This window comes from Crinia signifera, chromosome 8 (assembly GCF_055691185.1).
Source record: "Crinia signifera chromosome 8, ASM5569118v1, whole genome shotgun sequence".
Lineage (NCBI taxonomy): Eukaryota > Metazoa > Chordata > Amphibia > Anura > Myobatrachidae > Crinia > Crinia signifera.
In genome coordinates, this window is record NC_139224.1 from 90,245,975 (window position 1) to 90,269,098 (window position 23,124).

Here is a 23,124-nt window from a genome sequence, read left to right on the forward strand (position 1 = left end):
CCACTAGGGCGTGGTGGGAGAATAAAATAGTGTGCCGAGCGCAGCGAGGCACCGTGCCCGAAGCATTGCGAGCGAAGCGAGCGATGCGAGGGTCCGATTCTCATTGCCAACTGTGTCCATGTCGACTGTGTCGACATGACTTAAGGTCGAATTTGCATAAAGGTCGACATGAGGAAGGTCGACTGGTCAAAAGGTCGACATGGGTTTTTCACTGTTTTTTTATCCGAATGTCGACACAGTCGACATGGACACAGTTGGCAGGTAGTTCCGAGTTTTACTCCATCATTGCGCCAGCTTAAAAGATATATTCAGGACTCTCAACGCAAGGTGACCAGTCGAATCACTTGTGAGCTAACACAAGTGACGTGTTCACCCTTTCTCCTCTTTTAGCGCATATATAATAAAAGTTAATTTTTACCTAATCACTCAATTTACACCTTCATCACCTTCACCTTAGCCACTAAGTGTATCCTATGTCACTGGATAGAAATACCAGTTCCCTTGCATGGAAACCTTGAATGGGAACACACGTAAACATATTGACAAATTGTTTGAGCATACCTCCTGGTTCTTATTGAAGAATGTGGTATCCAAATGGTTCCAGCCTGTCAGTGCAACATATCCATAGCGCTGGCGGAGGCTGGTGTGGCCGGCGAATGGGGACGCGTGAGTGGCTCAATCGCTCGCATGTCCCATTCAGCAAGGCGGCGAGGACCGGGTGCTTCCCTGCCTGTTTCTGCATCAGGGAGACAGGCAGGGAGCAGGCAGGAGAGGCAGGCAGCGACTGGATATGGCTGCAGGGCTTCCAACAGAATGGGGTGCGCGAGTGTTTCGTGCACGCCCCATTCTGGCGGATGGGCAGGGACGCCGCATGGTGATAGAATTACTAATGAGAGCGGCTCCATCTGTAACATCTTAAATAATGAATAGGGTATATGCGGGTTCTGAGGACTTCATGGACAGATCCATATTACAATGATATTACGGACACATATTATTCATAAAATGTATAATAGTGCTTTGTTATGTCTCCTCTTGTTTTGTTTTCCTATTGTATTTTCCTTTTTCTACCTCCCCCCACACTTTCTTCTTCTTTTTTTTTCTTTTATATTGGTATTACTGTTTTGCTGTGTTTTTACAGACGTTAGGGAAACCAAATACGATATCATATTTATCTAAGAGCAAGGTTGGCTTGCACATGGATATATTTTTGGGTACTTATGTATTATCGGGAAGCGGTCATCTGTTAGAATGAACTTAGGTCTACAGTCATTAGGTCGACCCCACTAGGTCGACTGGCAGGAAGGTCGACCTGACTTAAGGTCGACATGGGCCAAGGTCGACATGACTTAAGGTCGAATTTGCATAAAGGTCGACATGAGGAAGGTCGACTGGTCATAAGGTCGACATGGGTTTTTCACTGTTTTTTGAGCCGACATATGCCAACAGGGAATGGGATCATTCGTCAGACTGCATTTAGGTCTACAGTCATTAGGTCGACCCCACTAGGTCGACTGGCAGGAAGGTCGACCTGACTTAAGGTCGACATGGGCCAAGGTCGACATGACTTAAGGTCGAATTTGCATAAAGGTCGACATGAGGAAGGTCGACTGGTCAAAAGGTCGACATGGGTTTTTCACTGTTTTTTTATCCGAATGTCGACACAGTCGACATGGACACAGTTGGCAATGAGAATCGGACCCTCGCATCGCTCGCAATGCTTCGGGCACGGTGCCTCGCTGCGCTCGGCACACTATTTTATTCTCCCACCACGCCCTAGTGGATGGTAGGGCATGAAATACCGCCTGTCGGCACATGTCGGCTCAAAAAACAGTGAAAAACCCATGTCGACCTTATGACCAGTCGACCTTCCTCATGTCGACCTTTATGCAAATTCGACCTTAAGTCATGTCGACCTTGGCCCATGTCGACCTTAAGTCAGGTCGACCTTCCTGCCAGTCGACCTAGTGGGGTCGACCTAATGACTGTAGACCTAAATGCAGTCTGACGAATGACCGCATCCCGCCAACAGGCGGTATTTCATGCCCTACCATCCACTAGGGCGTGGTGGGAGAATAAAATAGTGTGCCGAGCGCAGCGAGGCACCGTGCCCGAAGCATTGCGAGCGAAGCGAGCGATGCGAGGGTCCGATTCTCATTGCCAACTGTGTCCATGTCGACTGTGTCGACATGACTTAAGGTCGAATTTGCATAAAGGTCGACATGAGGAAGGTCGACTGGTCAAAAGGTCGACATGGGTTTTTCACTGTTTTTTTATCCGAATGTCGACACAGTCGACATGGACACAGTTGGCAATGAGAATCGGACCCTCGCATCGCTCGCTTCGCTCGCAATGCTTCGGGCACGGTGCCTCGCTGCGCTCGGCACACTATTTTATTCTCCCACCACGCCCTAGTGGATGGTAGGGCATGAAATACCGCCTGTCGGCACATGTCGGATCAAAAAACAGTGAAAAAACCCATGTCGACCTTATGACCAGTCGACCTTCCTCATGTCGACCTTTATGCAAATTCGACCTTAAGTCATGTCGACCTTGGCCCATGTCGACCTTAAGTCAGGTCGACCTTCCTGCCAGTCGACCTAGTGGGGTCGACCTAATGACTGTAGACCTAAGTTCATTCTGACAGATGTACCGCTTCCGTATTATCTGGGCTGCCGATTTTTTGATTGTATGCCTTAAATTAAGGCATACAATCAGATGCGATGCGATGCAATATCGCATCGCATCGCATACGACCATATCGCATGCGATGCGATGACCCGATTTTTCCATAGGATTCAATGTTAAAATGGACTGAGTCCATTTTAACATGGAATTCAATGGGAAAAAGGGGTCCTTTTCATACTCCTACTATCCAAGTGGGCATGGATTTGGATATAAACCTGGTACTAGCTGAAAACTGTTGTGCTGCTCCAAAGTTTTATTAACCTCAGGTATGCTAGCGGCATTTGGTCATGACAAAAAAAGATAAAAAATCAACAGAAGTCTCATATATGCCTGCCTTTCCATTTTTTTGCAACTTTGTGATACTATTGTTACCAGCAAAGCTAAAAGTGTTTTGGAGGCAACTGTTTCAGTTTATCTAAAGAAACATTTGAAGTCCGCTGTTTATAACATCTAGAGGGGTAACATTGTGGTCATAGTTTATTGATTGTCGCACAATTGGCTGTGCAGCTACAATTATTAACAGTGTTATCACAGTGCTTTATCTGCAAAGATTGAATTCCACGGCAACCGGTTGTTATTTTGCCTGGCCATTTGGCTGGGGAATGACAGATGTCAATTTACCCAAACCCCACCAACAAAAACCATACGGACCAGTCAATTTATGAGAAATATCCTCAGGCTGCCACAGAGGTCCCAGTAATATTATACTGATACCGGTGGCTAACCAGTTGCACCAGCAGCGAGGACACATTTATTATAACCATTTACTTTTTCAATTATATAATCAGTATTTTGTTGTACCTAAGCAATTAGGGGTTAAATGAGCAGACCTTCCTTTTGTTCTCACCTCATTCTATCTTTCAACTGATATCTTAGGGAAGGTGTTGGCGTTGCTCACCTCTCTCATCCACCATTGGATACATCCAGTAGATGGTGGACAGCAGAAGGTGAGACACGCTACAGGCAACAACCCAATTTTTACCTATATACCTGCTAAATGCTCTCTCATCAGTCGTGTCATATCTTGATCTCCCTGCAATGCAGGCAGGTAACAGGGTGAGATACTGTTGGCACTTCTGAAAGCAGAGGCACTTATTTTTCCTTGGGTATCAACACGTGTGTTCTCTCACTCTGATAAATTTACTACCATACATCACTGGATCGCCTGATTCCGTTCCGATCTCAGCAGCTAAGCAGTGATTGGCCGGCTTAGTATCTGTGGGCAGGACTCACTGGGAATATCCGGTGTTGTAATATCACAGAATAGCAGAAATACTCAGTGTCTGACCCAAACTCACAATCTGTACTAACTCCGCGCTTCCCCACCCGATATTGCAGCTCATTGTTTCATACTGTGTCTCTTGGACGGAGGCTACATATACGTATACTTACTGGACATATATTGTTTAATACTTGTGTCAAGCGTCTCAATTGAACTACCTGTGCCAAATAACCTCTAGCATTTGTGCTAACTTATTCACTACTACTATTATTAAATTTTTGTTGACAGGTAGTTCCGAGTTTTACTCCATCATTGCGCCAGCTTAAAAGATATATTCAGGACTCTCAACGCAAGGTGACCAGTCGAATCACTTGTGAGCTAACACAAGTGACGTGTTCACCCTTTCTCCTCTTTTAGCGCATATATAATAAAAGTTAATTTTTACCTAATCACTCAATTTACACCTTCATCATTACTATTTGTCAAGTGTGCCCCAAAAAACCTCACGTATGTTTTCTTGTAGTCATCTTCATGACAACCCCCTTTTTTTCAGTTTCATTGCTGAACATCCTTTGGGAGCACCACCAACCAGACACTGCTAACCATTTAGATATTGCAGTAATTATGTTGGTAATTAAATGTACTATTTAAATTAATTATTCCCATCAGTCTGTGCCAATCCCTCCCGTCTTCCTCATGTTTTAAAAGCTATTTCATAGAGCTTATTTCAAACCGGAGTGGCAAGGCAACACAAAATATGGCCTGATGTTTCCCCTTATTTTTGGAGGAATTATGGAATGGTTGGTGATATGGTTCATATTTTCTATTCATGCCGAGCACTTAAATCATTATGGAACGAGGTCTCTCTTCTTATTTCATTTGTGCTGGTCTTTAAAATACAAATGGACCCTCTCCTAGTTTATTTCATTATTCACAAAAGAAGAAAATGGAGCGGTTGTATGATTTAGATGCACACCTTTTTTGTATAACTTGTACTTTTATTTGAATAAACTGATAAAAATGTCCCTTATTGTTTTTCTTTTATCCAGTTGAAACTCAGGGGCATAGGACTCAGGGGCATAAAAAACGTCCTATGCCCCTGAGTTTCAACTGAATAAAAGAAAAACAATAAGGGACATTTTTATCAGTTTATTCAAATAAAAGTACAATTTATACAAAAAAGTTGTGCTTCTAAATCATACAACCGCTCCCTCTTCTTCTTCTTCTTCTTTTGTACGTATCATCGATTGTCCTAGATTGCACCCCCACCTACCAGTTTATCCTTAACAATACGCTGATGTTAAACCTATATTGACAGGTATAAAAAGAGTAGTGTGCGGACCAACCCTCTCTGTTTTATTTCATTATTCCCTGGTAAACTGTCTGGGAGTGATAAATACCTTATAGGTCATACCTTAATAGCCACTAAGGCTTCTATAGCGCAACTATGGAAGTCAGCTACAATTCCCAATATTCTCATAATTCAAAATAAAATTCATAAGCATTTTATTTTTGAAATGACCAGTACTCATCAGCCTCTACTATTCATATGAAATGGACCACGTACAGAGAAAATTCAGGACAAATTGTACCCCTCCAGATTTAACTGTTTTAATGTCTCCTGATGCTAGCAATATCCCTGACTCTTGATATTTGGAAAATATAAATGTGAATATATAATTATTGTTATATATGTCTATGTATCTTAACTTTGTTTATCTTACTTTTGTACTCTCCTTTATTCCTTTCTTTTCCATTTATAATTTATTATTATTTGTATACACAAAACCTAACCCTTTGAGTTCCAACGTTGCTGTAAGAGATCCTCAAAATATCTGCTAAAAATGCCAGCGTCACTCACAGTAACTGTTCTTTTTTGGGTGTAATATTTAACTAAACTCCAATTAGCTGTATTTGTATTTATTTATACTGGCATTTTGAAGGGATATTTTTGACAATCTCTCATAGCAATGATGGCACTCACATGGTTAATACATTTGATAATTATAAAAAAAAATAAAAAAGTAAAGTAACTGATAACTAAGCATCATAACAAGCAATGGGGCAGATGTATTAAGCATTAACAAGAGATAAATGCAAAGGTTGATAAAGAGAGATAAACGTCCAGCCAATCACCTGCTAATTGCCATGTTATAGGCTGTGTTTGAAAAAAGTCAGTAATACCCTTTCAGACAGAAAAAAAGACCCGGGAATTTCCCTGCTCTTGCCGTGCCGACCCAGGTTTTTCTTCTGTCTGAAAGGGTCAACACGGGTCTAAAGTTCCGGGACTTCGACCCAGGTATTTACCTGGGTTTTTCCCGAGTCTGTATTCCAAAAACCCAGGGCGCCGGCTGTCTGAAAGGAAACGACCCGGGTTTTTGGGATTATTACACATTGTTAGGCACTGATTGGCTCTCCTGGTGGGGTGCTGGCTGATTGGTTGTGAGGATAGGCTTCTCTGATTGGCTGGGAGGGCATGGCAATGGAGCTGGCCTCTGAGGTCATTAGGGAGCTGAAAAAAGGATAGCATGGCCCACTGGTAGAAGCAAGAGGTGAGAGCTGCTGGCAGTGAGAGGGGAGGAGGATATCGGCAAACAGATGACTGGGACAGTCAAAGATGCCACAGTGTACTCAAACATTGCAAATATACTGACAGCCATGTGAGGTAACATGTACCTTCCAGTATATTAAAACAACAAAACTTGTTTACAACATATCCTTGTGTCATGCCATGGTTAATGCAATGCAGTGAGCAGTCACCACCCACTTTTGATGACCTCATCTCTGTGTGCCTTTAAAACTGTCCTATTCTTATGACACACAGAGTTTTGCAGGAAAAATACGGCTTAAGTTCTGTGTGAAAGGGGTCGACACGGGAAATACCCGGGTTTTTGCTCCTGTGTGAAAAGGGGTCAGCCCCTTGCTGCCTAGTTGTACCCGGGTTTTTGTATCCGGAAATACCTGGGTTTTGGGGATTTTTCTGTCTGAAAGGGGTATAAGGAGCTGATTGGATGAACGTTTATCTCTCTTTATCACCCTTGCATTTATCTCTTGTTAAGGCTTAATACATCTGCCCCAATGTTTAGAGTCCTGATTGTTATACTGCCTGCTGCTACCAGGACGGGCACAATTCGATTACAATGGTTAGGTTACAACATTGCATCATCATGGATATTCTCTGCTCATGTAATATGTGTCCTGCGCTGAGAGCGGCACCTTCTGCCGTACCCTGTGTCTGTCCTACTGGCACTAGTGGCAAGCAGCTGGCCAGCTGCTGCCTGTCGAGTCTGGCACTACGTAGGACAGCTCATCCTGTGGCGGGGTCCTCCTTACTAAGGACGAATCAGGCGTTTTCCACAGTCAGCTAAGCGCTGGGGTCCTTCCCTCCTCGGCCAGGGAAAGCAACGAGCAGTCAGTCAGGAGGAGGAGGAGAAGATGGCGGATGTACTGAGCGTTCTGCGTCAGTACAACATCCAAAAGAAGGAAATTAACGTCAAAGGGGATGAAGTTATATTCGGAGAGTTTTCCTGGCCAAAGAATGTCAAGACCAACTATGTTATCTGGGGGTGAGTATTGTGGATAAGGCGGTATCACCTGCATGGTCAGTGTCCTGCATTTAATGCTATATATTTACCTACCAGCTTGACTACTGATCTAGGTGTCTGATCTCCTGCTGTACACCGGAGTTTGTCTTTTTGCTGAGAGCTTTCTCTGTGTGGTGATTGTATATCCCTGTAATGCTGGTATAGTGTGCATTGTACTAGCATGTCCTGTAACTTTTACATATGCTTTGTGCAAATCTTATTTGTGTAATTCTGTGACATCTGTTTTTGTTTTTTTGCTTAAAACGGTTTAGAACGTTACTTGGATTTTTTATGGAAAGCTTTTTTGTCTATATACTGTTCAGTGTTGGAAAGCTCAAAGTTCCTGAGGCATGGATCAGTGGCAGAATGTCAGAAGGAATGGACCTAGATAAATATACGTTTGATTCACATTAAGGGGTTGATGTATCAAACTGAAAATTGTGGGCCAGTGCATAATCAACCAATCACATCTGCATTCCATTCTACAGTGTACAGTATTTGATAAATGCTTCTTTAAATCTGATTGGTTGCTGTGGGCAACTTCTCCTTTGGTCTACTGCTTCAATATGTAAACTTGGCTTATGAATGTGCATTGCCCCAGGTCTGACTTCTGTCTGAAAGAGTCTACTTAGTTGACATTCCCAGGTCCTATGACCCTGCAACCAACAAGGGTTATTTGTGGGAATTTCATTTTGCATCAGTGACCCAATTACTTTCTGAAAGGTAGGACCTGGATCCAAGCCGAGCAGGGCTCTGGTACCCTGGTTTCCACCTGCCATTTCTGAAGCTCATACACTTTGTGTACTCGTGGGCACAGGAGCTCACCATTGTGGCCTACTGTGAAAGAGAGTTGGGGATGTGCATTGCCACGACAGTGCAGTACAATGCACTGATGAGGGAGGCTTGCACCTATGATCTGCTTTCTCAGCCCTAGACACAGATCGGAGGACCGGGACTTGGTGGAGGTTGACGAGACCCTGTTCTCCAATCGCAAGTATTCCATGGGTAGGATGTTGCCACAGCAGTGGGTGTTTGGTGGCATCTGCAGGGAGACTGAGGCCTGCTTCCTCACTGCTGTCAACAGGAGATATACCACAACACTCATGGCTGCTATTACAGCGCATGTTGCACCAGGATCTATCGTTTTTAGTGACTGCTGGAGGGCCTATAAGTGTGATGAATTGGAAGCGGCCGGCTACGAACATGCAAGCGTAAGCCTTAAGTACAATTTTGTGGACCCAGAATCTAGGGTACATACCCAGAACATAGAACGGATGTGGGGGGCCGCCAAGTGGAGGAACAAAAAACATTGTGGCACTTAAAGGCAGCATTTGACCTCCTACCTTGTGGACTTTATGTGGAGGAAAAGTGTTGCTAAAAACAAGCCTTTTAAACGCATTTTGTACGCACTAAGCCTCCTGCCAAAGGGCACTGCAGTGCCCACTTAGTGACTCTCTTTTTTTTTTTCCTTTTTTTATTATATTGTTCCTGATATTATTGATGTTTTTGTGATTCTTGTAGGTACTTGTGTACTACCACGGCGCCCATTACTCCATTTGCATAGAGGGCTAGTAGTGAAATCGCATCGCATTGCATGCCATATTGTATGGCATGCGATGCGATTTTCCTATATAATGTATTCACTGCTCTGTCAGTGAATCCATTAAAAAGATAGGATGCGATAAAAAATCGCATGCCATTATTGTATGGCACGCGATGAAATATCGGTTCTGATGGAACCTAGAATAATGCCATTTAATGGTAAAATTACATATGTCATTTATTTTGCCCCCCCCCCCCATTATCCACGTCATCCCGAAGCGTGGTGAGCGGTAGCGGTGAGCGTCCGACCGACCTTTTCATAGAGTGGTGAGCGAACGCGTAATACATGTAACATAATACACGTCCCCTCGTGGGGCTTGGTGGCTCGCTGCGTTTGCCACACTATATATAGTCAACTCCACGCCGATGTGGATAGTGGTGGTATGAAAAGGTCGGTTGGACCCGTACCGCCACCCCTCGCGTAGCTCTCTGCGCATACCACGTTTCGGGATCACGTCGATACTGGGGGGGGGGGGTTAATAAATGACACTGTCATTTAATGCTATAGTACATTAAATGCCATTATAAGCGTCAAAATTGCATCACATACCATACCATAACGGCATGCGATGTGATGTCACTACATTTGCGTATGTAGTAAAATCGGGCGCCGTGCTAATACACAAGTACCTTCTTGTATTTATTCCTTATTCATTATCTTCATTATTTATCACTAAATTTACAGTTGAACGTTAACATGTGTCCACATTACGGTCTCAGATGTGTTGTATGGATGCTGTGAATGTGTTCCTAAAACCACACCATACCGAAGCGTGGCGAGCGGTGGCGGAACGCGTCCTCCTGACCTTTTCATATCCCCACTATCCACATCAGCGTGGAGTTGATTTAATATAGCGTGGCGAGCGGACGCGGATTAAGTTACATGTTTTCCGCGTCCCCTCGCGGGGCTTGCCACGCTTCGGCCTTGGTGGCTCGCTGCGCTCACCACCCTATATAAATCAACTCCACGTGGATAGTGGGGTTATGAAAAGGTCTGTCGCCGCTCGCCTCACTTCGGGTTGGCATGGATAGTGGGGCAACGATGCGCTTACAACGCTATGGGGTGGTGTGGATACTGGGGGGGTTAGTATGGGGTGTATGGATAATAGGGAGGTACCTACAAAAGGAGGGAATTAATTATTTAGTAATATCGCATCGCACATTTTAGTCTCATTAAATGTGTGAGGAACAATGCGATGCGATAATAGCGGGAAAAATAAGACCGGCAAAAAAACCTTTAATTAGTAATATCGCATTTCACGTATAGTGTGACACTAAAAGTGGACATGCGATGGGATTTCCTTACGCAGAATAGCCCACTAAGCAAATAGCTTAGTGGGCACCCAACTAACATATATAAGTACCTACAAAATTAATAAAAAATATATAAACAAGAAATATTATTACATAACTAGTGTTCCCTCTAGAAATGAGGGCGGGCAGGGCGCCGCAACGCAAGGGGGGCAGACCGAGCCCGCCGACGTCACAATTGTGGGCATGCCCGGGCCGCAACGTCGTGAAAAGGGGCGGGGCCGGCGCTGTCACTAAAGGAGGCGGGGCCGCCACCACCGAAATTACCATGCTGCCGGGGAAGCGCTGGGAATCGCCGTCTAAGGTGGCGCTGCGCTTCCCCCGTGCACACAGCCAGGGCAGGCACCACGCTGTTTTAGCGGGGCGCTGCTGGCAGGGCGCATTTTGCCCTGTAAAAATCGGGCAGGGCGCAGCGCCCCGCTAAAACAGCCTAGAACACTAATAACAATCCTATGAGGTTAGTTATATGAATTTAGTAGGGTTATTTTTAATTGTAGAAGGTTGTTGATTTGTTGCCCTAACAGGATTAGTTGTTAAGAGAGGGAAGGTGCCCATACACGCACTGATTTTACTGTGTATACTGTGTGTTTTGTACTTCGAGCTGCCATGCGATTTTGGCACTTGAAGTGGATGCGATGCGATGTACTGTACTTTGCGGGTGCGATGCGATTTCAGCCTCCCTTTTTTTTTTTTTTTTTTAAGTTAATAGTTACAAATGTATATCACATCGCATCCCCGCAGGTACACTGTGCGATTATCGCACATGCAATGCGTTTTGAACTTTAAAAGTTCAAAACGCACGCGATAATCACAGCGCGTATGGGCACCTTGAGAACTATATAGGAAATTGTTAATGTACCAAGAACCCTGCACTCCGGTTGGGTGCCGGATGGCTCCCCGACAGTCGGGATTCCGACAGTCATTACTTCGACGTCGGAATCCCGACTGCTCCCTCGTGGGGGTCCACGACCCCCATAGAGGGAGAATAAAATAGGTTGCGAGCGCAGCGAGCCCGCAAGGGGCTTCATTGCGCTCCCCCCGCTGTGCAGTCGGGATTCCGACGTCTGACTAATGACTGTCAGAATCCCGACCGTCGGGGATTTATACCACACCCCTCCGGTTGGGGAGTGGCTAAAGGATGATTATATCCACTTTGTTGGTATACACTCTCTATTCCCTTGTCTGGCCAGATACAATTAAATAAGAACTGAAAAGGGCGAGACCTCCCTATACCTGCTTGTTATAAATCACCTAGGTTTTCTTCCTTGTGGCTGTGTTAGCAGCAATCTGATGTTATAGACTCCCAGAACCCAGTCTTCTGATATGAAACTTGGTAAACGGCAGTCTGGTGTAGCAGGGTTTTTAAAAAAAATGCTTGCAGGTATAAAGAGGATCCTTGTCTATCTCAGAAGAGGATTGGAACTCCGCAAAAGAATATTCAAATTACGTGTTTTCCCACCTCCTTAGGGAATCGGTGGCTTCCTTAGATAGTGAGCTAATATCAGTTTAGTCTTGTGCAGGTCAAAAAAAAAAAAACATTTTCTCATGGTGTATGTATACAGATACTGGGACCCAAATTTTCTTGCTTAAAAGGTTTACAGTTGGGCTGTGTGAGGTTTAAAGTAAGTGATACGAGTTGGGCTGTGGAAGGTTAACAGTTGGGCTGTGGAGGTATATGGTAGTTAGTATACATCTGCGATAAATTGTTGCCATTCTGGAGATCATTGTCACAACAAATCGGTGGTGGTGTATGGTCTCCCCATAGTGATGGTCCCAATCAAACAATTATTGTGATCGCCAAATAGGATTTTTTGTTTTAAAATCACGATTAGTCTGTTATTTAGGCCGACCACTTTGCCAATACACTGGCTGTGGTTTTGTGGAATGGCAGTGGCACCGGTTACATGCAGACACGGAGGGCGTTGGTGTGTATCGAGTCAGTGCCACATGGATAGGAATGTTCATGGTTGGCTGCCCTGCCTATTTAAAAGATGGCCCTGCGAGCCACCATTGGCTCACACAGCACCACTTTTTTTAATTCAAGATGGCTGTAAAGTAAAAATCATGGCTCACCATGTCCTGTCCGCTTGGGCTGGATTTATTAACCAGTGCGAGCCAAAGGGCAGGTAATTCAATTACAGAGGAGAAGCTGGCAAGTGCTCCTGAAGACTCTAAAGCAGGCATGTCCAACGTTGGCCCTCCAGATGTTGTGAAACTACACATCCCAGCATGCTTTGCAATAGTTTTAGCATTCTCTAATAGCAAAACTGGCAAAGCATGCTGGGATGTGTAGTTTCACAACATCTGGAGGGCCAACGTTGGACATGCCTGCTCTAAAGTATGGGTAGGCGGTGGCCAATGCAAAAAAGCTTAAATGCTGCCACCCACCAGGTCTTCACCTGAGGGTCAGAGAAATAAGATTTTAAAACATTGTGTTGTGTTTATTGTAATATTTCCTTTACAGGGGGACTATAGGGTGCAGTAGGCCATTAATGCCTCATTTTGTGGTTCTACAAGTAACAGATCCAAGCAAGCCATGCACGGCAGGCTTGCTTGGATCTGTAAGTCCCACTGTTAAGGTCAATATTACCTTATACCCTAACACAAGCTATCAACCCCGCACCCACAGCCTAGGGGTTTTGGGCCTAGCACTGGGCTTCAGCCCAGGCATGGGTTAACCCTTCATTTGGGTGGGTACACACCTCCCCAAGGATCCTCGACCATGGATTACTAGTAATGGGGAATGAATGCTTTGGCCTCAGGACTCTGTCAAGCTAGTAGGGCTCAGTGCAGTTTCTGGGAATACAGGCTCATTCCCCCCACTATACTTTTAGAACCAGGGCTGATTTCAAGAACCTGGTGCTAGTTGTGCATTGGGGTGGTTCAGAAAGTGGAACGGGTTTATTTACTGGAGGACAAAGTAGACTTTAAAGACATTAAAGGGTACTTGTTTCCTAGCAGGGCGCCCAGATTTCTTACGTACGCAAACTTAGTGAAATCGCGTCTCATCGCATGGTACGTTTTTACCATGCGATATTTGATTGTACAAGCACCCATGCTATGAGATGTGATGAGTGCTTACAATGAGATGTGATGGGATGCTTACAATGAGATAAGATGTGATGCGATGTCATGTGTGCATAGTATGTGATGGGTGCTTACAATTGTTAGCACCTGTACCTACGCCATTGTTTAGCGTCAACCCCAGTATCCGCGCCACCCGGAAGTGTGGCGAGCGGTGCCGGAACGTGTCCTTCGACCTTTTCATACCCCCACTATCCACGTCTGCGTGGAGTTGGTTTTAGATAGTGTGGCGCCGCGCTTCGGGGGGGGGGGGGGGGGGGCGTGGATACTGGGGTTGACGCTAAACAATGGCGTAGGTGCTTACATTACAATTGTAAGCACCCATCACATCTCATTGTAAGCACCCATCACATCTAATGGCTTCTACAATCAAATATCGCATCGCCATGGTGCCATGCGATCCTATGCAATATTTCATTGTATAAGCACTCCTGTGCAGTTAACATGGACATCGCATCGCACAGAACTATAGATAATGCGATGCGATTTTCCTACGCAGAATAGCACACTATTTGCTTAGTGGGCGCCCTGCTAGGAAACAAGTACCCATTAAAGGATTTGATATGATGCTACATGTATTCTTTACTTAGATGAAAAGTACAAATTAGTAAAGGTCAGCTTTCACCATCCACAAGGACTATCCCCATCCTGCAAATACCCAGGGAAACCCGACATTCTTATAGTTAATTAAGTTGTGATATACTAACAGTACACCATTACAGAAAGAAAAACTGTCGGCAACTTCAAAACTAAACTCATGAAAAGCATGGTCTTTTATATATAGGGTTATATTGGTGTATTTCAAAACTTTATAATACACTGTTTGCAAGTGAGAATTTTGTATAATTTAGCTGCCTGCTTGTCAGTAAATTATTGTTATTTCATTATCCCATGGGAGTCCCAAATTGAAAGTTTGGTACATGTTTAAATGAAATATGGGAATATATCCCCTCTTTTTTTTTTTTTATTGTGGTCAAGTTATTTATCTTTTTTTTTTAGTACTACGTTACTAAATTAAAGTTTAAGTGAAAAGATCTGGACATAAGCTTCAAAATTATACTAATTTCATCTATCTTAATTAGAACTCCAGTTACAGGCAGAGGAACTCCAGTTACAGGCAGAGGAAAAGACCCCCGCGGCAGTAAATTTGCTTTTTATTTTTGTTATTTTTTTTGGTACTTGTTTCCTAGCACGGCCACAATCTTATGGATCGTGTACCTTTAAGTTAAGGTACACGATCCACACGATGGACCCGATTTCCTTTGAAATCAGGTCCATTTTGCCGGCTAGGAGACAATATCGGGGGCATCGCGTCGGTCGGGACCATTAACATTGGTCCCGACGCGACCGACGCGATGCCCCCGATTTTTCCATAGGCTTCAATGTTAAAAAATATTTTAACATTGAAATCGTGTCGGGAAAGGTAAAATATCGGGGGCATCGCGTCGGTCGGGACCATTAACATTGGTCCCGACGCAATGCCCCCGATTTTTCCATAGGCTTCAATGTTAAAATATTTTTTAACATTGAAATCGTGAGAAAATGTTAAAAATGTGAAATGGGCCAATATGACCCATTTCACATTATAGATGTCCCCGTCGTCACCCCACGATAGACGCCAACCCGAAGCGTAGCGAGCCCGCGAAGGTCGGCGGTGCGCGTCCTCCGACCTTTTCATTCCCCTACTATCCACGTCGGCGTGGAGTTGAGAATAGAATAGTGTGGCGAGCGCAGCGAGCCACCGAGCCCGAAGCGTGGCGAGCGCACGCGTATAACTTCACAGGTATACGCGTCCCCTCGCGGGGCTCGCTGCGCTCGCCACGCTTCGGGCTCGGTGGCTCGCTGCGCTCGCCACACTATTCTATTCTCAACTCCACGCCGACTTGGATAGTAGGGGAATGAAAAGGTCGGAGGACGCGCACCGCCACCCCTCGCGGGCTCGCTGCGCTCGCCACGCTTCGGGTTGGCGTCTATCGTGGGGTGGGGTTTACGCCGTTAAATTTGGGGGGGTTGGGAATATTTTACATTGAATCCCATGTAAAATCGGGTCCCAGGGACCCGATTTACATTTCATTCAATCAAAAAATCGGGTCGAAGGTCGGTCGCGTCGATCGCATCGCATGCGACCAAATCGCATGCGATGCGATCGACCCGATTTTTCAGACACGACCACCCCGATGTAAATCGGTGTGGCCGTGCTAGGAAACAAGTACCTTTTTTTTAAATTGCTCTAACTCCAAAAATATCCAACATATGATGTTGGAATTTGGTGTAAATTAGTTTCTCCTCAGACCTAACAAGCACAGCAAATATCATTGAAATCGGTGATGGTCATGAAAATGTCTGTGTTGATTTGACCCATACTTTCCGTTTTATCTTGGTTTTTAGACAACCTTAAGCTATTTGTGTAGCCTGTCCTCTAATTTTCTCTTCATATTTTTGTTGTAGAACTGGAAAGGAGGGGCAGCCAAGAGAATACTACACTCTTGACTCAATCCTGTTTTTGCTCAACAATGTGCATCTTTCTCATCCAGTGTATGTCAGACGTGCTGCGGTAAGTCTTTTATTGTAAATGATAATTAGTGGTGGCAACGTTTTGTTTGGGCACTCAGGGATTCGGGCACTCGGGCGAGTTTGGGTGCTCATGGATTTGGGTTTAGTCAAACTTCAACATATCCCCTACCATTAAAGCCTCCTATACATTTTAACCCAGTGTATATGAGGAGCAATGAAGTGAAAATTGCTGGGTGGAAATTCGCCAGAGAAATTGTGCCCGTCCCAGTGATTTTCACGGGGGGGAACGACTTTGCAGAGTACAAGACTTTGGAAAGTGGTCCACTCTGCTGGTAAAACCGCCAATGGATGGCAGTGGCTGGTGATGATGTGGGATCGTGCATCAGCGTTTGCTGCTCATCGTCTGGTCCATACACGCTGGGTGATTTTGAGCTGAAAGTAGCTCAAAACACCAAAAGTTATCTACTTTCAGCTCAAACTCCCCCAGAGTGTATGGGCATTAAGGGTGAGATTTAATAGGATGAGATTTTCAGAAAGTGAGAGATTTGGTGAGAAATCTCCAGTTTTTTTTAGTGGCAATCATTTACACTGCAAAATCAAACTGGTTTTGCAGTGTAAATGATTGCCGCTTTAAAAAAACCTGGAGATTTCTTACCAAATCTCTCACTTTCTGAAAATCTCATCCTATTAAATCTCACCCTAAGAATCCAAAGTATTGCTTTCTTTATGCTAAAAAAAAATAACCTCATACCTTTTATTAAATATTTAAGTGCACACAAAAAACACTAGAGAGGTTTCTTTCATATTTATGCTTTATGTATGTGCATAACTTTTATTTATTTTGTTATCCTTTTTTTTTTTTCAGACTGAAAATATTCCTGTTGTCAGAAGACCTGACAGAAAAGATCTCCTTGCCTACTTAAATGGGGAAACCTGTAAGTTTTTTAGTGGTGCTTCTTGATGTGATGTACACAACTAAATAAAATCTTATAGAAAATATAGAATGCCCTTTTCTCTTTCAATGGTCCTGGTGACACAGCTCAACATTGGGATGTAGGAGGGTCCGTAGGAGCCAGGCACCTATCCTAAAGCTTTTGGAGGGTAGGCTTATCCCTTCTGCATCCCAGATTCCTCAGTTCGTGTTAGGTGCCCACTGGAGTGGGTGCTATAGAGTTTTTTATTTTATTAACTTTTACACTAGCTAGGTAGGCACAGTGTGAGGATTCTCATTGAATCCTCACACTGACAGCGCAGCAGGAGCTGACAGAAGCGCGTCCTGTCAGCTCATTGTGCCGAGGGGAGACACTGTCTGGTCTCCCTGTGCAGCGCTTACAGCTTCTATTAAGAAGCTGCCTGGGCTCCGGAGCGCTCTGATACCGGCTTCACGCTAGGTGGGGATCATGGGGGACAGGCGCTCCGTGATGGCGGCGGCCATTTTCTGCGGAGCTTACACATTGAGCTCCTGTATGAGAGGACAGCAGTGTGTCACAGGCATGTTCCAAGTGGTCCCCAGCAGAGGGGGAGACACTGGAACTTGGAGATCCTACAGTGGGAGTGGCTGTCTGGGGGTGGTTGGCGCCAAAAGTCACGGACCCCGCAGCAGCAGGGACTTGGTCTCTTCCCTTACTCTGTTTTGGCGCCATTCGGAACGCTTGTAGCGGAGCTGAGCTTGCTGACAGATCCTGGCAGAGTGATTGGATTTCCTGGGCATCGTTTCCCCCACTTCTGAAAGCTTCAGACAGATAAGTGACTGTGGTACATTGGCTCTGTATAAATGCCTGTACGTTGTGCACTGTGACTGTGTTAACTTTGCATCATGTCTGAGCAAGTCTGTGGCTTTGGGGGAGGGAGCCCTTAATGCATTGTGCGCTTGTAGTTTTTGTACACTAAAATTTGCCTCTGAACAGATGGCCAAGGGGGGCTTGTGTATTACTTGCGCTGGTGTGAGACCCATGGGCAGTGAACCCCAGAGGGTAGAGCAATCGGAACCTGCGTGGGCCAGTGCCCTGGGCAGGTCTGTAAATGCCTTAGTGCAATTGCTGGACAGGCAGAGTGATGTGTTGGTATCTTCCCGTAGACCTATGTCATCATCTCAGCAGTCCTCTGGCTCCCTGCCTCTAACCTTAGCAGATCCTGGGCTCTTTCAGGTCATGCAGGATACTGCAAAAGGGATCAGCAGATTTAATTATTTGTTTGACAGATTTGATTGTGATACTGTGGGGACTCCTAAGAGGTCTTATTCAGTGCCTTTGCTTGCTGTTGAATCTGGAGAGTGCACAGACATCCCCTGGGATCAGGGTGATGATTCTGAAGATTCCTCGGCTTCAGGGGTGGGAGCATTTGATTACTGCTGTAAAACAGGATTTGAATTTGTCTGTGGAGGATAAGACTCCTGCAAAAGGAATTTTTAAGCGGCATCGTAAGGAAACTGTTACCTTCCCTACTGATGAAGGTTTACAGGATCTGCTGGAAGGGGCTTGGAAAACGCCTGATAAGAGGCTTCAGATGCCTAAGAGGTATTTAAGTCTGTACCCCATGCCTGAGGCTCATGCGGACCTCTGGGAAAAAGTTCCGGTGGTGGATGCTTCCGTGTCACGGCTTTCTAAAGCCACTGTGCTACCTGTCCGGGGGGGTGCGGCCTTTAAGGACCCTGTGGACAAGAAGCTTGAAGGTAACCTCAAGGCAATCTTTGAGGGGGTGGGTTTCACTTTACGCCCTCTTATAGCATCAGCATGGGTATCCAAGGCCATGATTGTTTGGGCCAGTGATTTATGTACTATTTACACGCTGACCCAGGTGTGTTACTGCTAGCTGAGAAATTGAAAGCAGCTGCGGAGTATGTGCTTGAGGCTGAGGAGGAAGCACTTAAAATGGTTTCCAGAGTATCCACGTGTCCGTCAATGCCAGGAAGGTGCTCTGGCTTAAAGCCTGGGTGGCAGATAACGAATCTAAAAAGGCCTTAGAGGCGTTGGCTTTTAAAGGAAAGTTGCTTTTTGGTTCCGAGCTAGAAGAGATTATTAAGCAGGCCATGGGAGGCAAAAGTACTTTCCTGCCGGCTCCTGCAGCAAAACAGGCCTCAAGATTTTCGGCTTTTAGGCCGTCCTTTCGGCCCTCCCCTAGAGTGATCCCCTAGAGTGCGTCCTTTCGAGCACACTCATTTATGGGAAAGTTCCAGTCCTCCAGGGGCAAGGCCCCAAAGTCAAAATTCGGTACTTTCCACAAGAAACCGAGCACAGAAGGTGAGGACAAGCCCTCTGCATGACTACCTGGGGAGTCTCCCAGCGGTGGTCAGTTTGGGGGGGCGTCTGAGATGGTTCAGGGACGCTTGGGCGTTGTTGGACCGGGATCCTTGGGTGTTGGACATTGTGTCCCAGGGGTACAGGATTCCCTTCAGGGGTCTTCCTCCGAAAAGATTTCTACCCACACCAATGCCAAAGGAGTCACGGCTCAGTTCTGCTCTTTTGGGGGTGGTTCAGTCCCTGTTAGAAAAAGGAATGGTGATCCCGGTCCCTCGAGCGGAGTGGATTAAAGGCTTTTATTCCACTCTGTTTTTGGTGTCCAAGCCAGACGGGTCTTTCAGACAATCTTAAATTTAAAGTCTTTGAATCTCCATCTGTGGGTGGACCATTTCAAGATGGAATCCCTGCGGTCTGTGTTGCTAAGCCTGGACCAGGGAGAATTTTTGGCATCCATGGATGTCCAGGACGCATATATGCACGTTCCTATCCATTTGGAACATCAGATTCTCCTGAGATTTGCCATAGGAAACCTGCATCTGCAATTTCAGGCGTTGCCCTTTGGTCTGGCCACAGCTCAAAGGGTATTCACCAAAATTATGTCAGTGATGGCGGCTGCTCTCCGACTGAGGGGAATCACTGTGATTCCGTATTTGGACGACCTGCTGTTTAAAGCAGAGTCGGCGGAGTACTTGCAGAAACACTTGGAAAAAGTCATCAGGTTTTTGCAAGTTCACGGTTGGCTTTTAAATTTACAAAAGTCTCAGCTGATGCTGTCTCAGAGAATCCAGTTCCTGGGGGTTATCCTGGATACCCATCTACATCGGGTATTTTTACCAGAGACAAAGGCCAGGGACATGTCCATCTTGGTTCGGGAGATTCTGGGTCCTCGGAGTCCATCAGTTTGGAGGTGTCTCAAGCTGCTGGGGAAAATGGTGGCGACTTTCGAGACGCTACAGTTTGCCAGGTTCCACTCTCGAGTATTCCAGTGGAACATTCTGACATCCTGGTCAGAAAATACTCAGACCCTGAGGTCAGAACAGATAGTGTTGTCTCCAGAAACCCGGTCTTCCCTGGAATGGTGGATGGAGGTGGATTCCCTTCAGTGGGGTCGGTCTCTGCAGTCCTGGGACTGGCTAGTAGTCACTACCGACGCCAGTCTCAGGGGCTGGGGGGGCAGTTGTTCTGGACCTACGGCTTCAGGGCTTGTGGACCACGGAGGAGTCAGCCTTGCCGATCAACATCCTGGAACTGCGGCCTGTGTGGATGGTGATATCCCTGGCAGGAGAAAGATTGCAGGGTCTACCCTTGCGGATTCAGTCGGACAATGCCACGGCTGTGGCGTACCTGAATCGTCAGGGGGGCACACGCAGCAGACTGGCCATGTGGGAAGTTTCCCGGATCTTCTTGTGGGCAGGGCAGACGGTTCCAGCTTTATCAGCGATATTCATCCCCGGGGTGAAGAATGTCGAGAACGATTTCCTGAGCAGGGAGGAACTGCTTGAAGGGAAATGGAGTCTGAACCCACAGATATTTTACCAGATTACAGTGAAGTGGGGAACTCCGGATGTGGACTTTATGGCATCCAGGTTCAATCATCAAGTACCCAGGTTTTATGCCAGGACAAGAGATCCCTTGGCCAAAGCGGTGGATGCAATGACTATCCCCTGGGAGGGGAATCTACTTTGTTTTCCTGCCGTTTCCAATGCTGACGAGAGTTCTGAAACGAATTCAATCACAAGGAATCCCGGTGATTCTAGTGGCTCCAGATTGGCCAAGGAGGTCCTGGTACTCGAGTGTTCAGAGACTGTCTGTGGACTCGTGGTGTCTACCTCAGAGGTCAGATCTGTTAAGCCAAGGGCCGTTCTTCCACCTGGATTTAGCTCGGCTAAATTTGACGGCTCGGCTATTGAGACCGCCATCTTAAAAAACAAGGGTTTCTCAGAGGCTTTGGTGAATACCATGATAAAGGCCAGGAAGTCTGTGTCTTCGGCTAACTATTATAGGGTCTGGAAGACCTATATTAGATGGTGTGAGAGGCAGAAATCACATACCTCTCGATTTCGACTTTCAAGGTTACTTGAGTTCTTGCAGGATGGCTTCTCGTCTGTTCTAAGCCTTCAGTCACTCAAGGTACAGATCTCAGCTCTATCTATTTCCAGAAGAGGATAGCAATGCTACCGGAGGTGCAGACCTTTCTGCAAGGGGTTTCCAGTTTGAAACCTCCCTAAAAGCAACCAGTGGCACCCTGGGACTTATCGCTGGTACTGGAGTGTCTCGAAAGGGCGCTCTTTGAGCCATTAAGGTGGGCTGACCTTAAGTTCCTTACATGGAAACTTGTCTTTTTATTGGCTATTGCCTCTGCTAAGAGTCTCGGAGTTGGGAGCATTGTCCTGCAAGTCTCCCTTTCTTATTTTTCATGATGACAGGGCTGTTCTTCGAACAGTACCCCAATTTTTACCAAAAGTAGGCTCTGCTTTTCATTTGAATCAGGAGATAGTTTTGCCTGTGTTTCAACCCCCAGAGGGTTCCAGGAAAAGGGACAAATTGAGGAGTTTGGATGTTGTGCGCGCCTTGCACATTTATGTGGACAGGGTGAAAAGTGTCAGGAAGACTGATACTTTGTTAGTCTTGTATGATGTGCACAAGATTAGTTGGCCTGCGTCTAAGCAGACCATTGCTAGGTGGTTGCGTTCTGTCATTGCCTTTGCATATACTAAGGTTGGTAGGCCTGTTCCGGCCAGGATTAACGCGCATACCACCAGGTCGGTCGCTACCTCTTGGGCGGTTCGACATGGGTTCACAGCTGAGCTGGTTTGCAGGTCCACCACTTGGTCATCTGTTCACACTTTTGCCAAATTCTACAGGTTCCATGAGTTCACGTCGGAGGACGCATCATTCGGGCGAGCAGTGATGAGAGCTGCAGACCTGAGCGTACCCTCCCAAAGGACCAATGTTGAGCTGTGTCACCAGGACCATTGAAAGAGAAAAAGGGATTTTTGTAAGAACTTACCGTTCGAAATCCCTTTCTCTGATATGGTCCTGGTGACACAGCGATCCCTCCCTTATGCTCAGTAAGTATGCCAGTGTTCATGATGTTTCATGTTATATATGGTTGAAAAGTTACATTTTTTAAATTGTGCATATAATATGTGCAGACATTTGTACTGAGTTAATGTATTCCAGTGGCTTTGCAAGATTGAACTGAGGAATCTGGGATGCAAAAGGGAGGAGCCTACCCTCCAAAAGCTTGAGGATAGGTGCCTGGCTCCTACGGACCCTCCTACATCCCAATGTTGAGCTGTGTCACCACGACCATATCAGAGAATGAACTTCATTTACTATAATGAACTTCATTTAAGAAAAAAAAATTACATTGAATAAGGCAGAAGTACAAAATGGTGCCTCTTTGGGGGGTATTCAATGTTTGTTGCGCTCCCGCAGCCATCTCCCGACGGGGGGAAATGGCTGCGGGGCCCTATTCAATGCTGTCTTCCCCGACAGCATTGTACAGGGGTTCTCGATAGAACGAGCCTGACATCACAAGCTGTCGGGCTCGTTCTGCCGAGAAAAGCCGAATAGGCGAGCTCCCGGCCGGAGCTCGTCTATTTCCGGCCTCAGCTTGCGCCCACGCCTCTTTCTCGACGCTCGGCGGCCGGAACATTGAATCCCAATCGTCAAGCTCAAGTCAAGCAAAGCGAGAACGGGACAGGGGCACGGCTGTCGAGCTTGCTCGGCAGCTGTGCCCCTGACATTGAATACGCCCCTTTGTGTGCTTAATGTTTTCGTTTTTATTCTACGTCTGTTCTCAGTTTACCTGTTTCAGATCAGCTTGATGTTTTAGGATAATTGATTGCCAGTTATTTGGCTGGTCACTACTAAA

General features: G+C 45.8%; 1 protein-coding gene across 1 annotated transcript in view; it reads left to right on the forward strand.

Annotated features, from left to right (window-relative positions):
* Positions 1-7,275: 7,275 nt before the first annotated feature.
* The window catches only part of CDC73 (cell division cycle 73), a 103,111-nt gene continuing 87,262 nt past the window's right edge, over positions 7,276-23,124 (forward strand). The window contains exons 1-3 of the mRNA XM_083156792.1: positions 7,276-7,476; positions 15,940-16,045; positions 16,871-16,940. Coding sequence (XP_083012918.1) covers positions 7,346-7,476; positions 15,940-16,045; positions 16,871-16,940 — 307 coding nt within the window. The 5' untranslated portion in view covers positions 7,276-7,345. The remainder of the gene's footprint in view (positions 7,477-15,939; positions 16,046-16,870; positions 16,941-23,124) is intronic.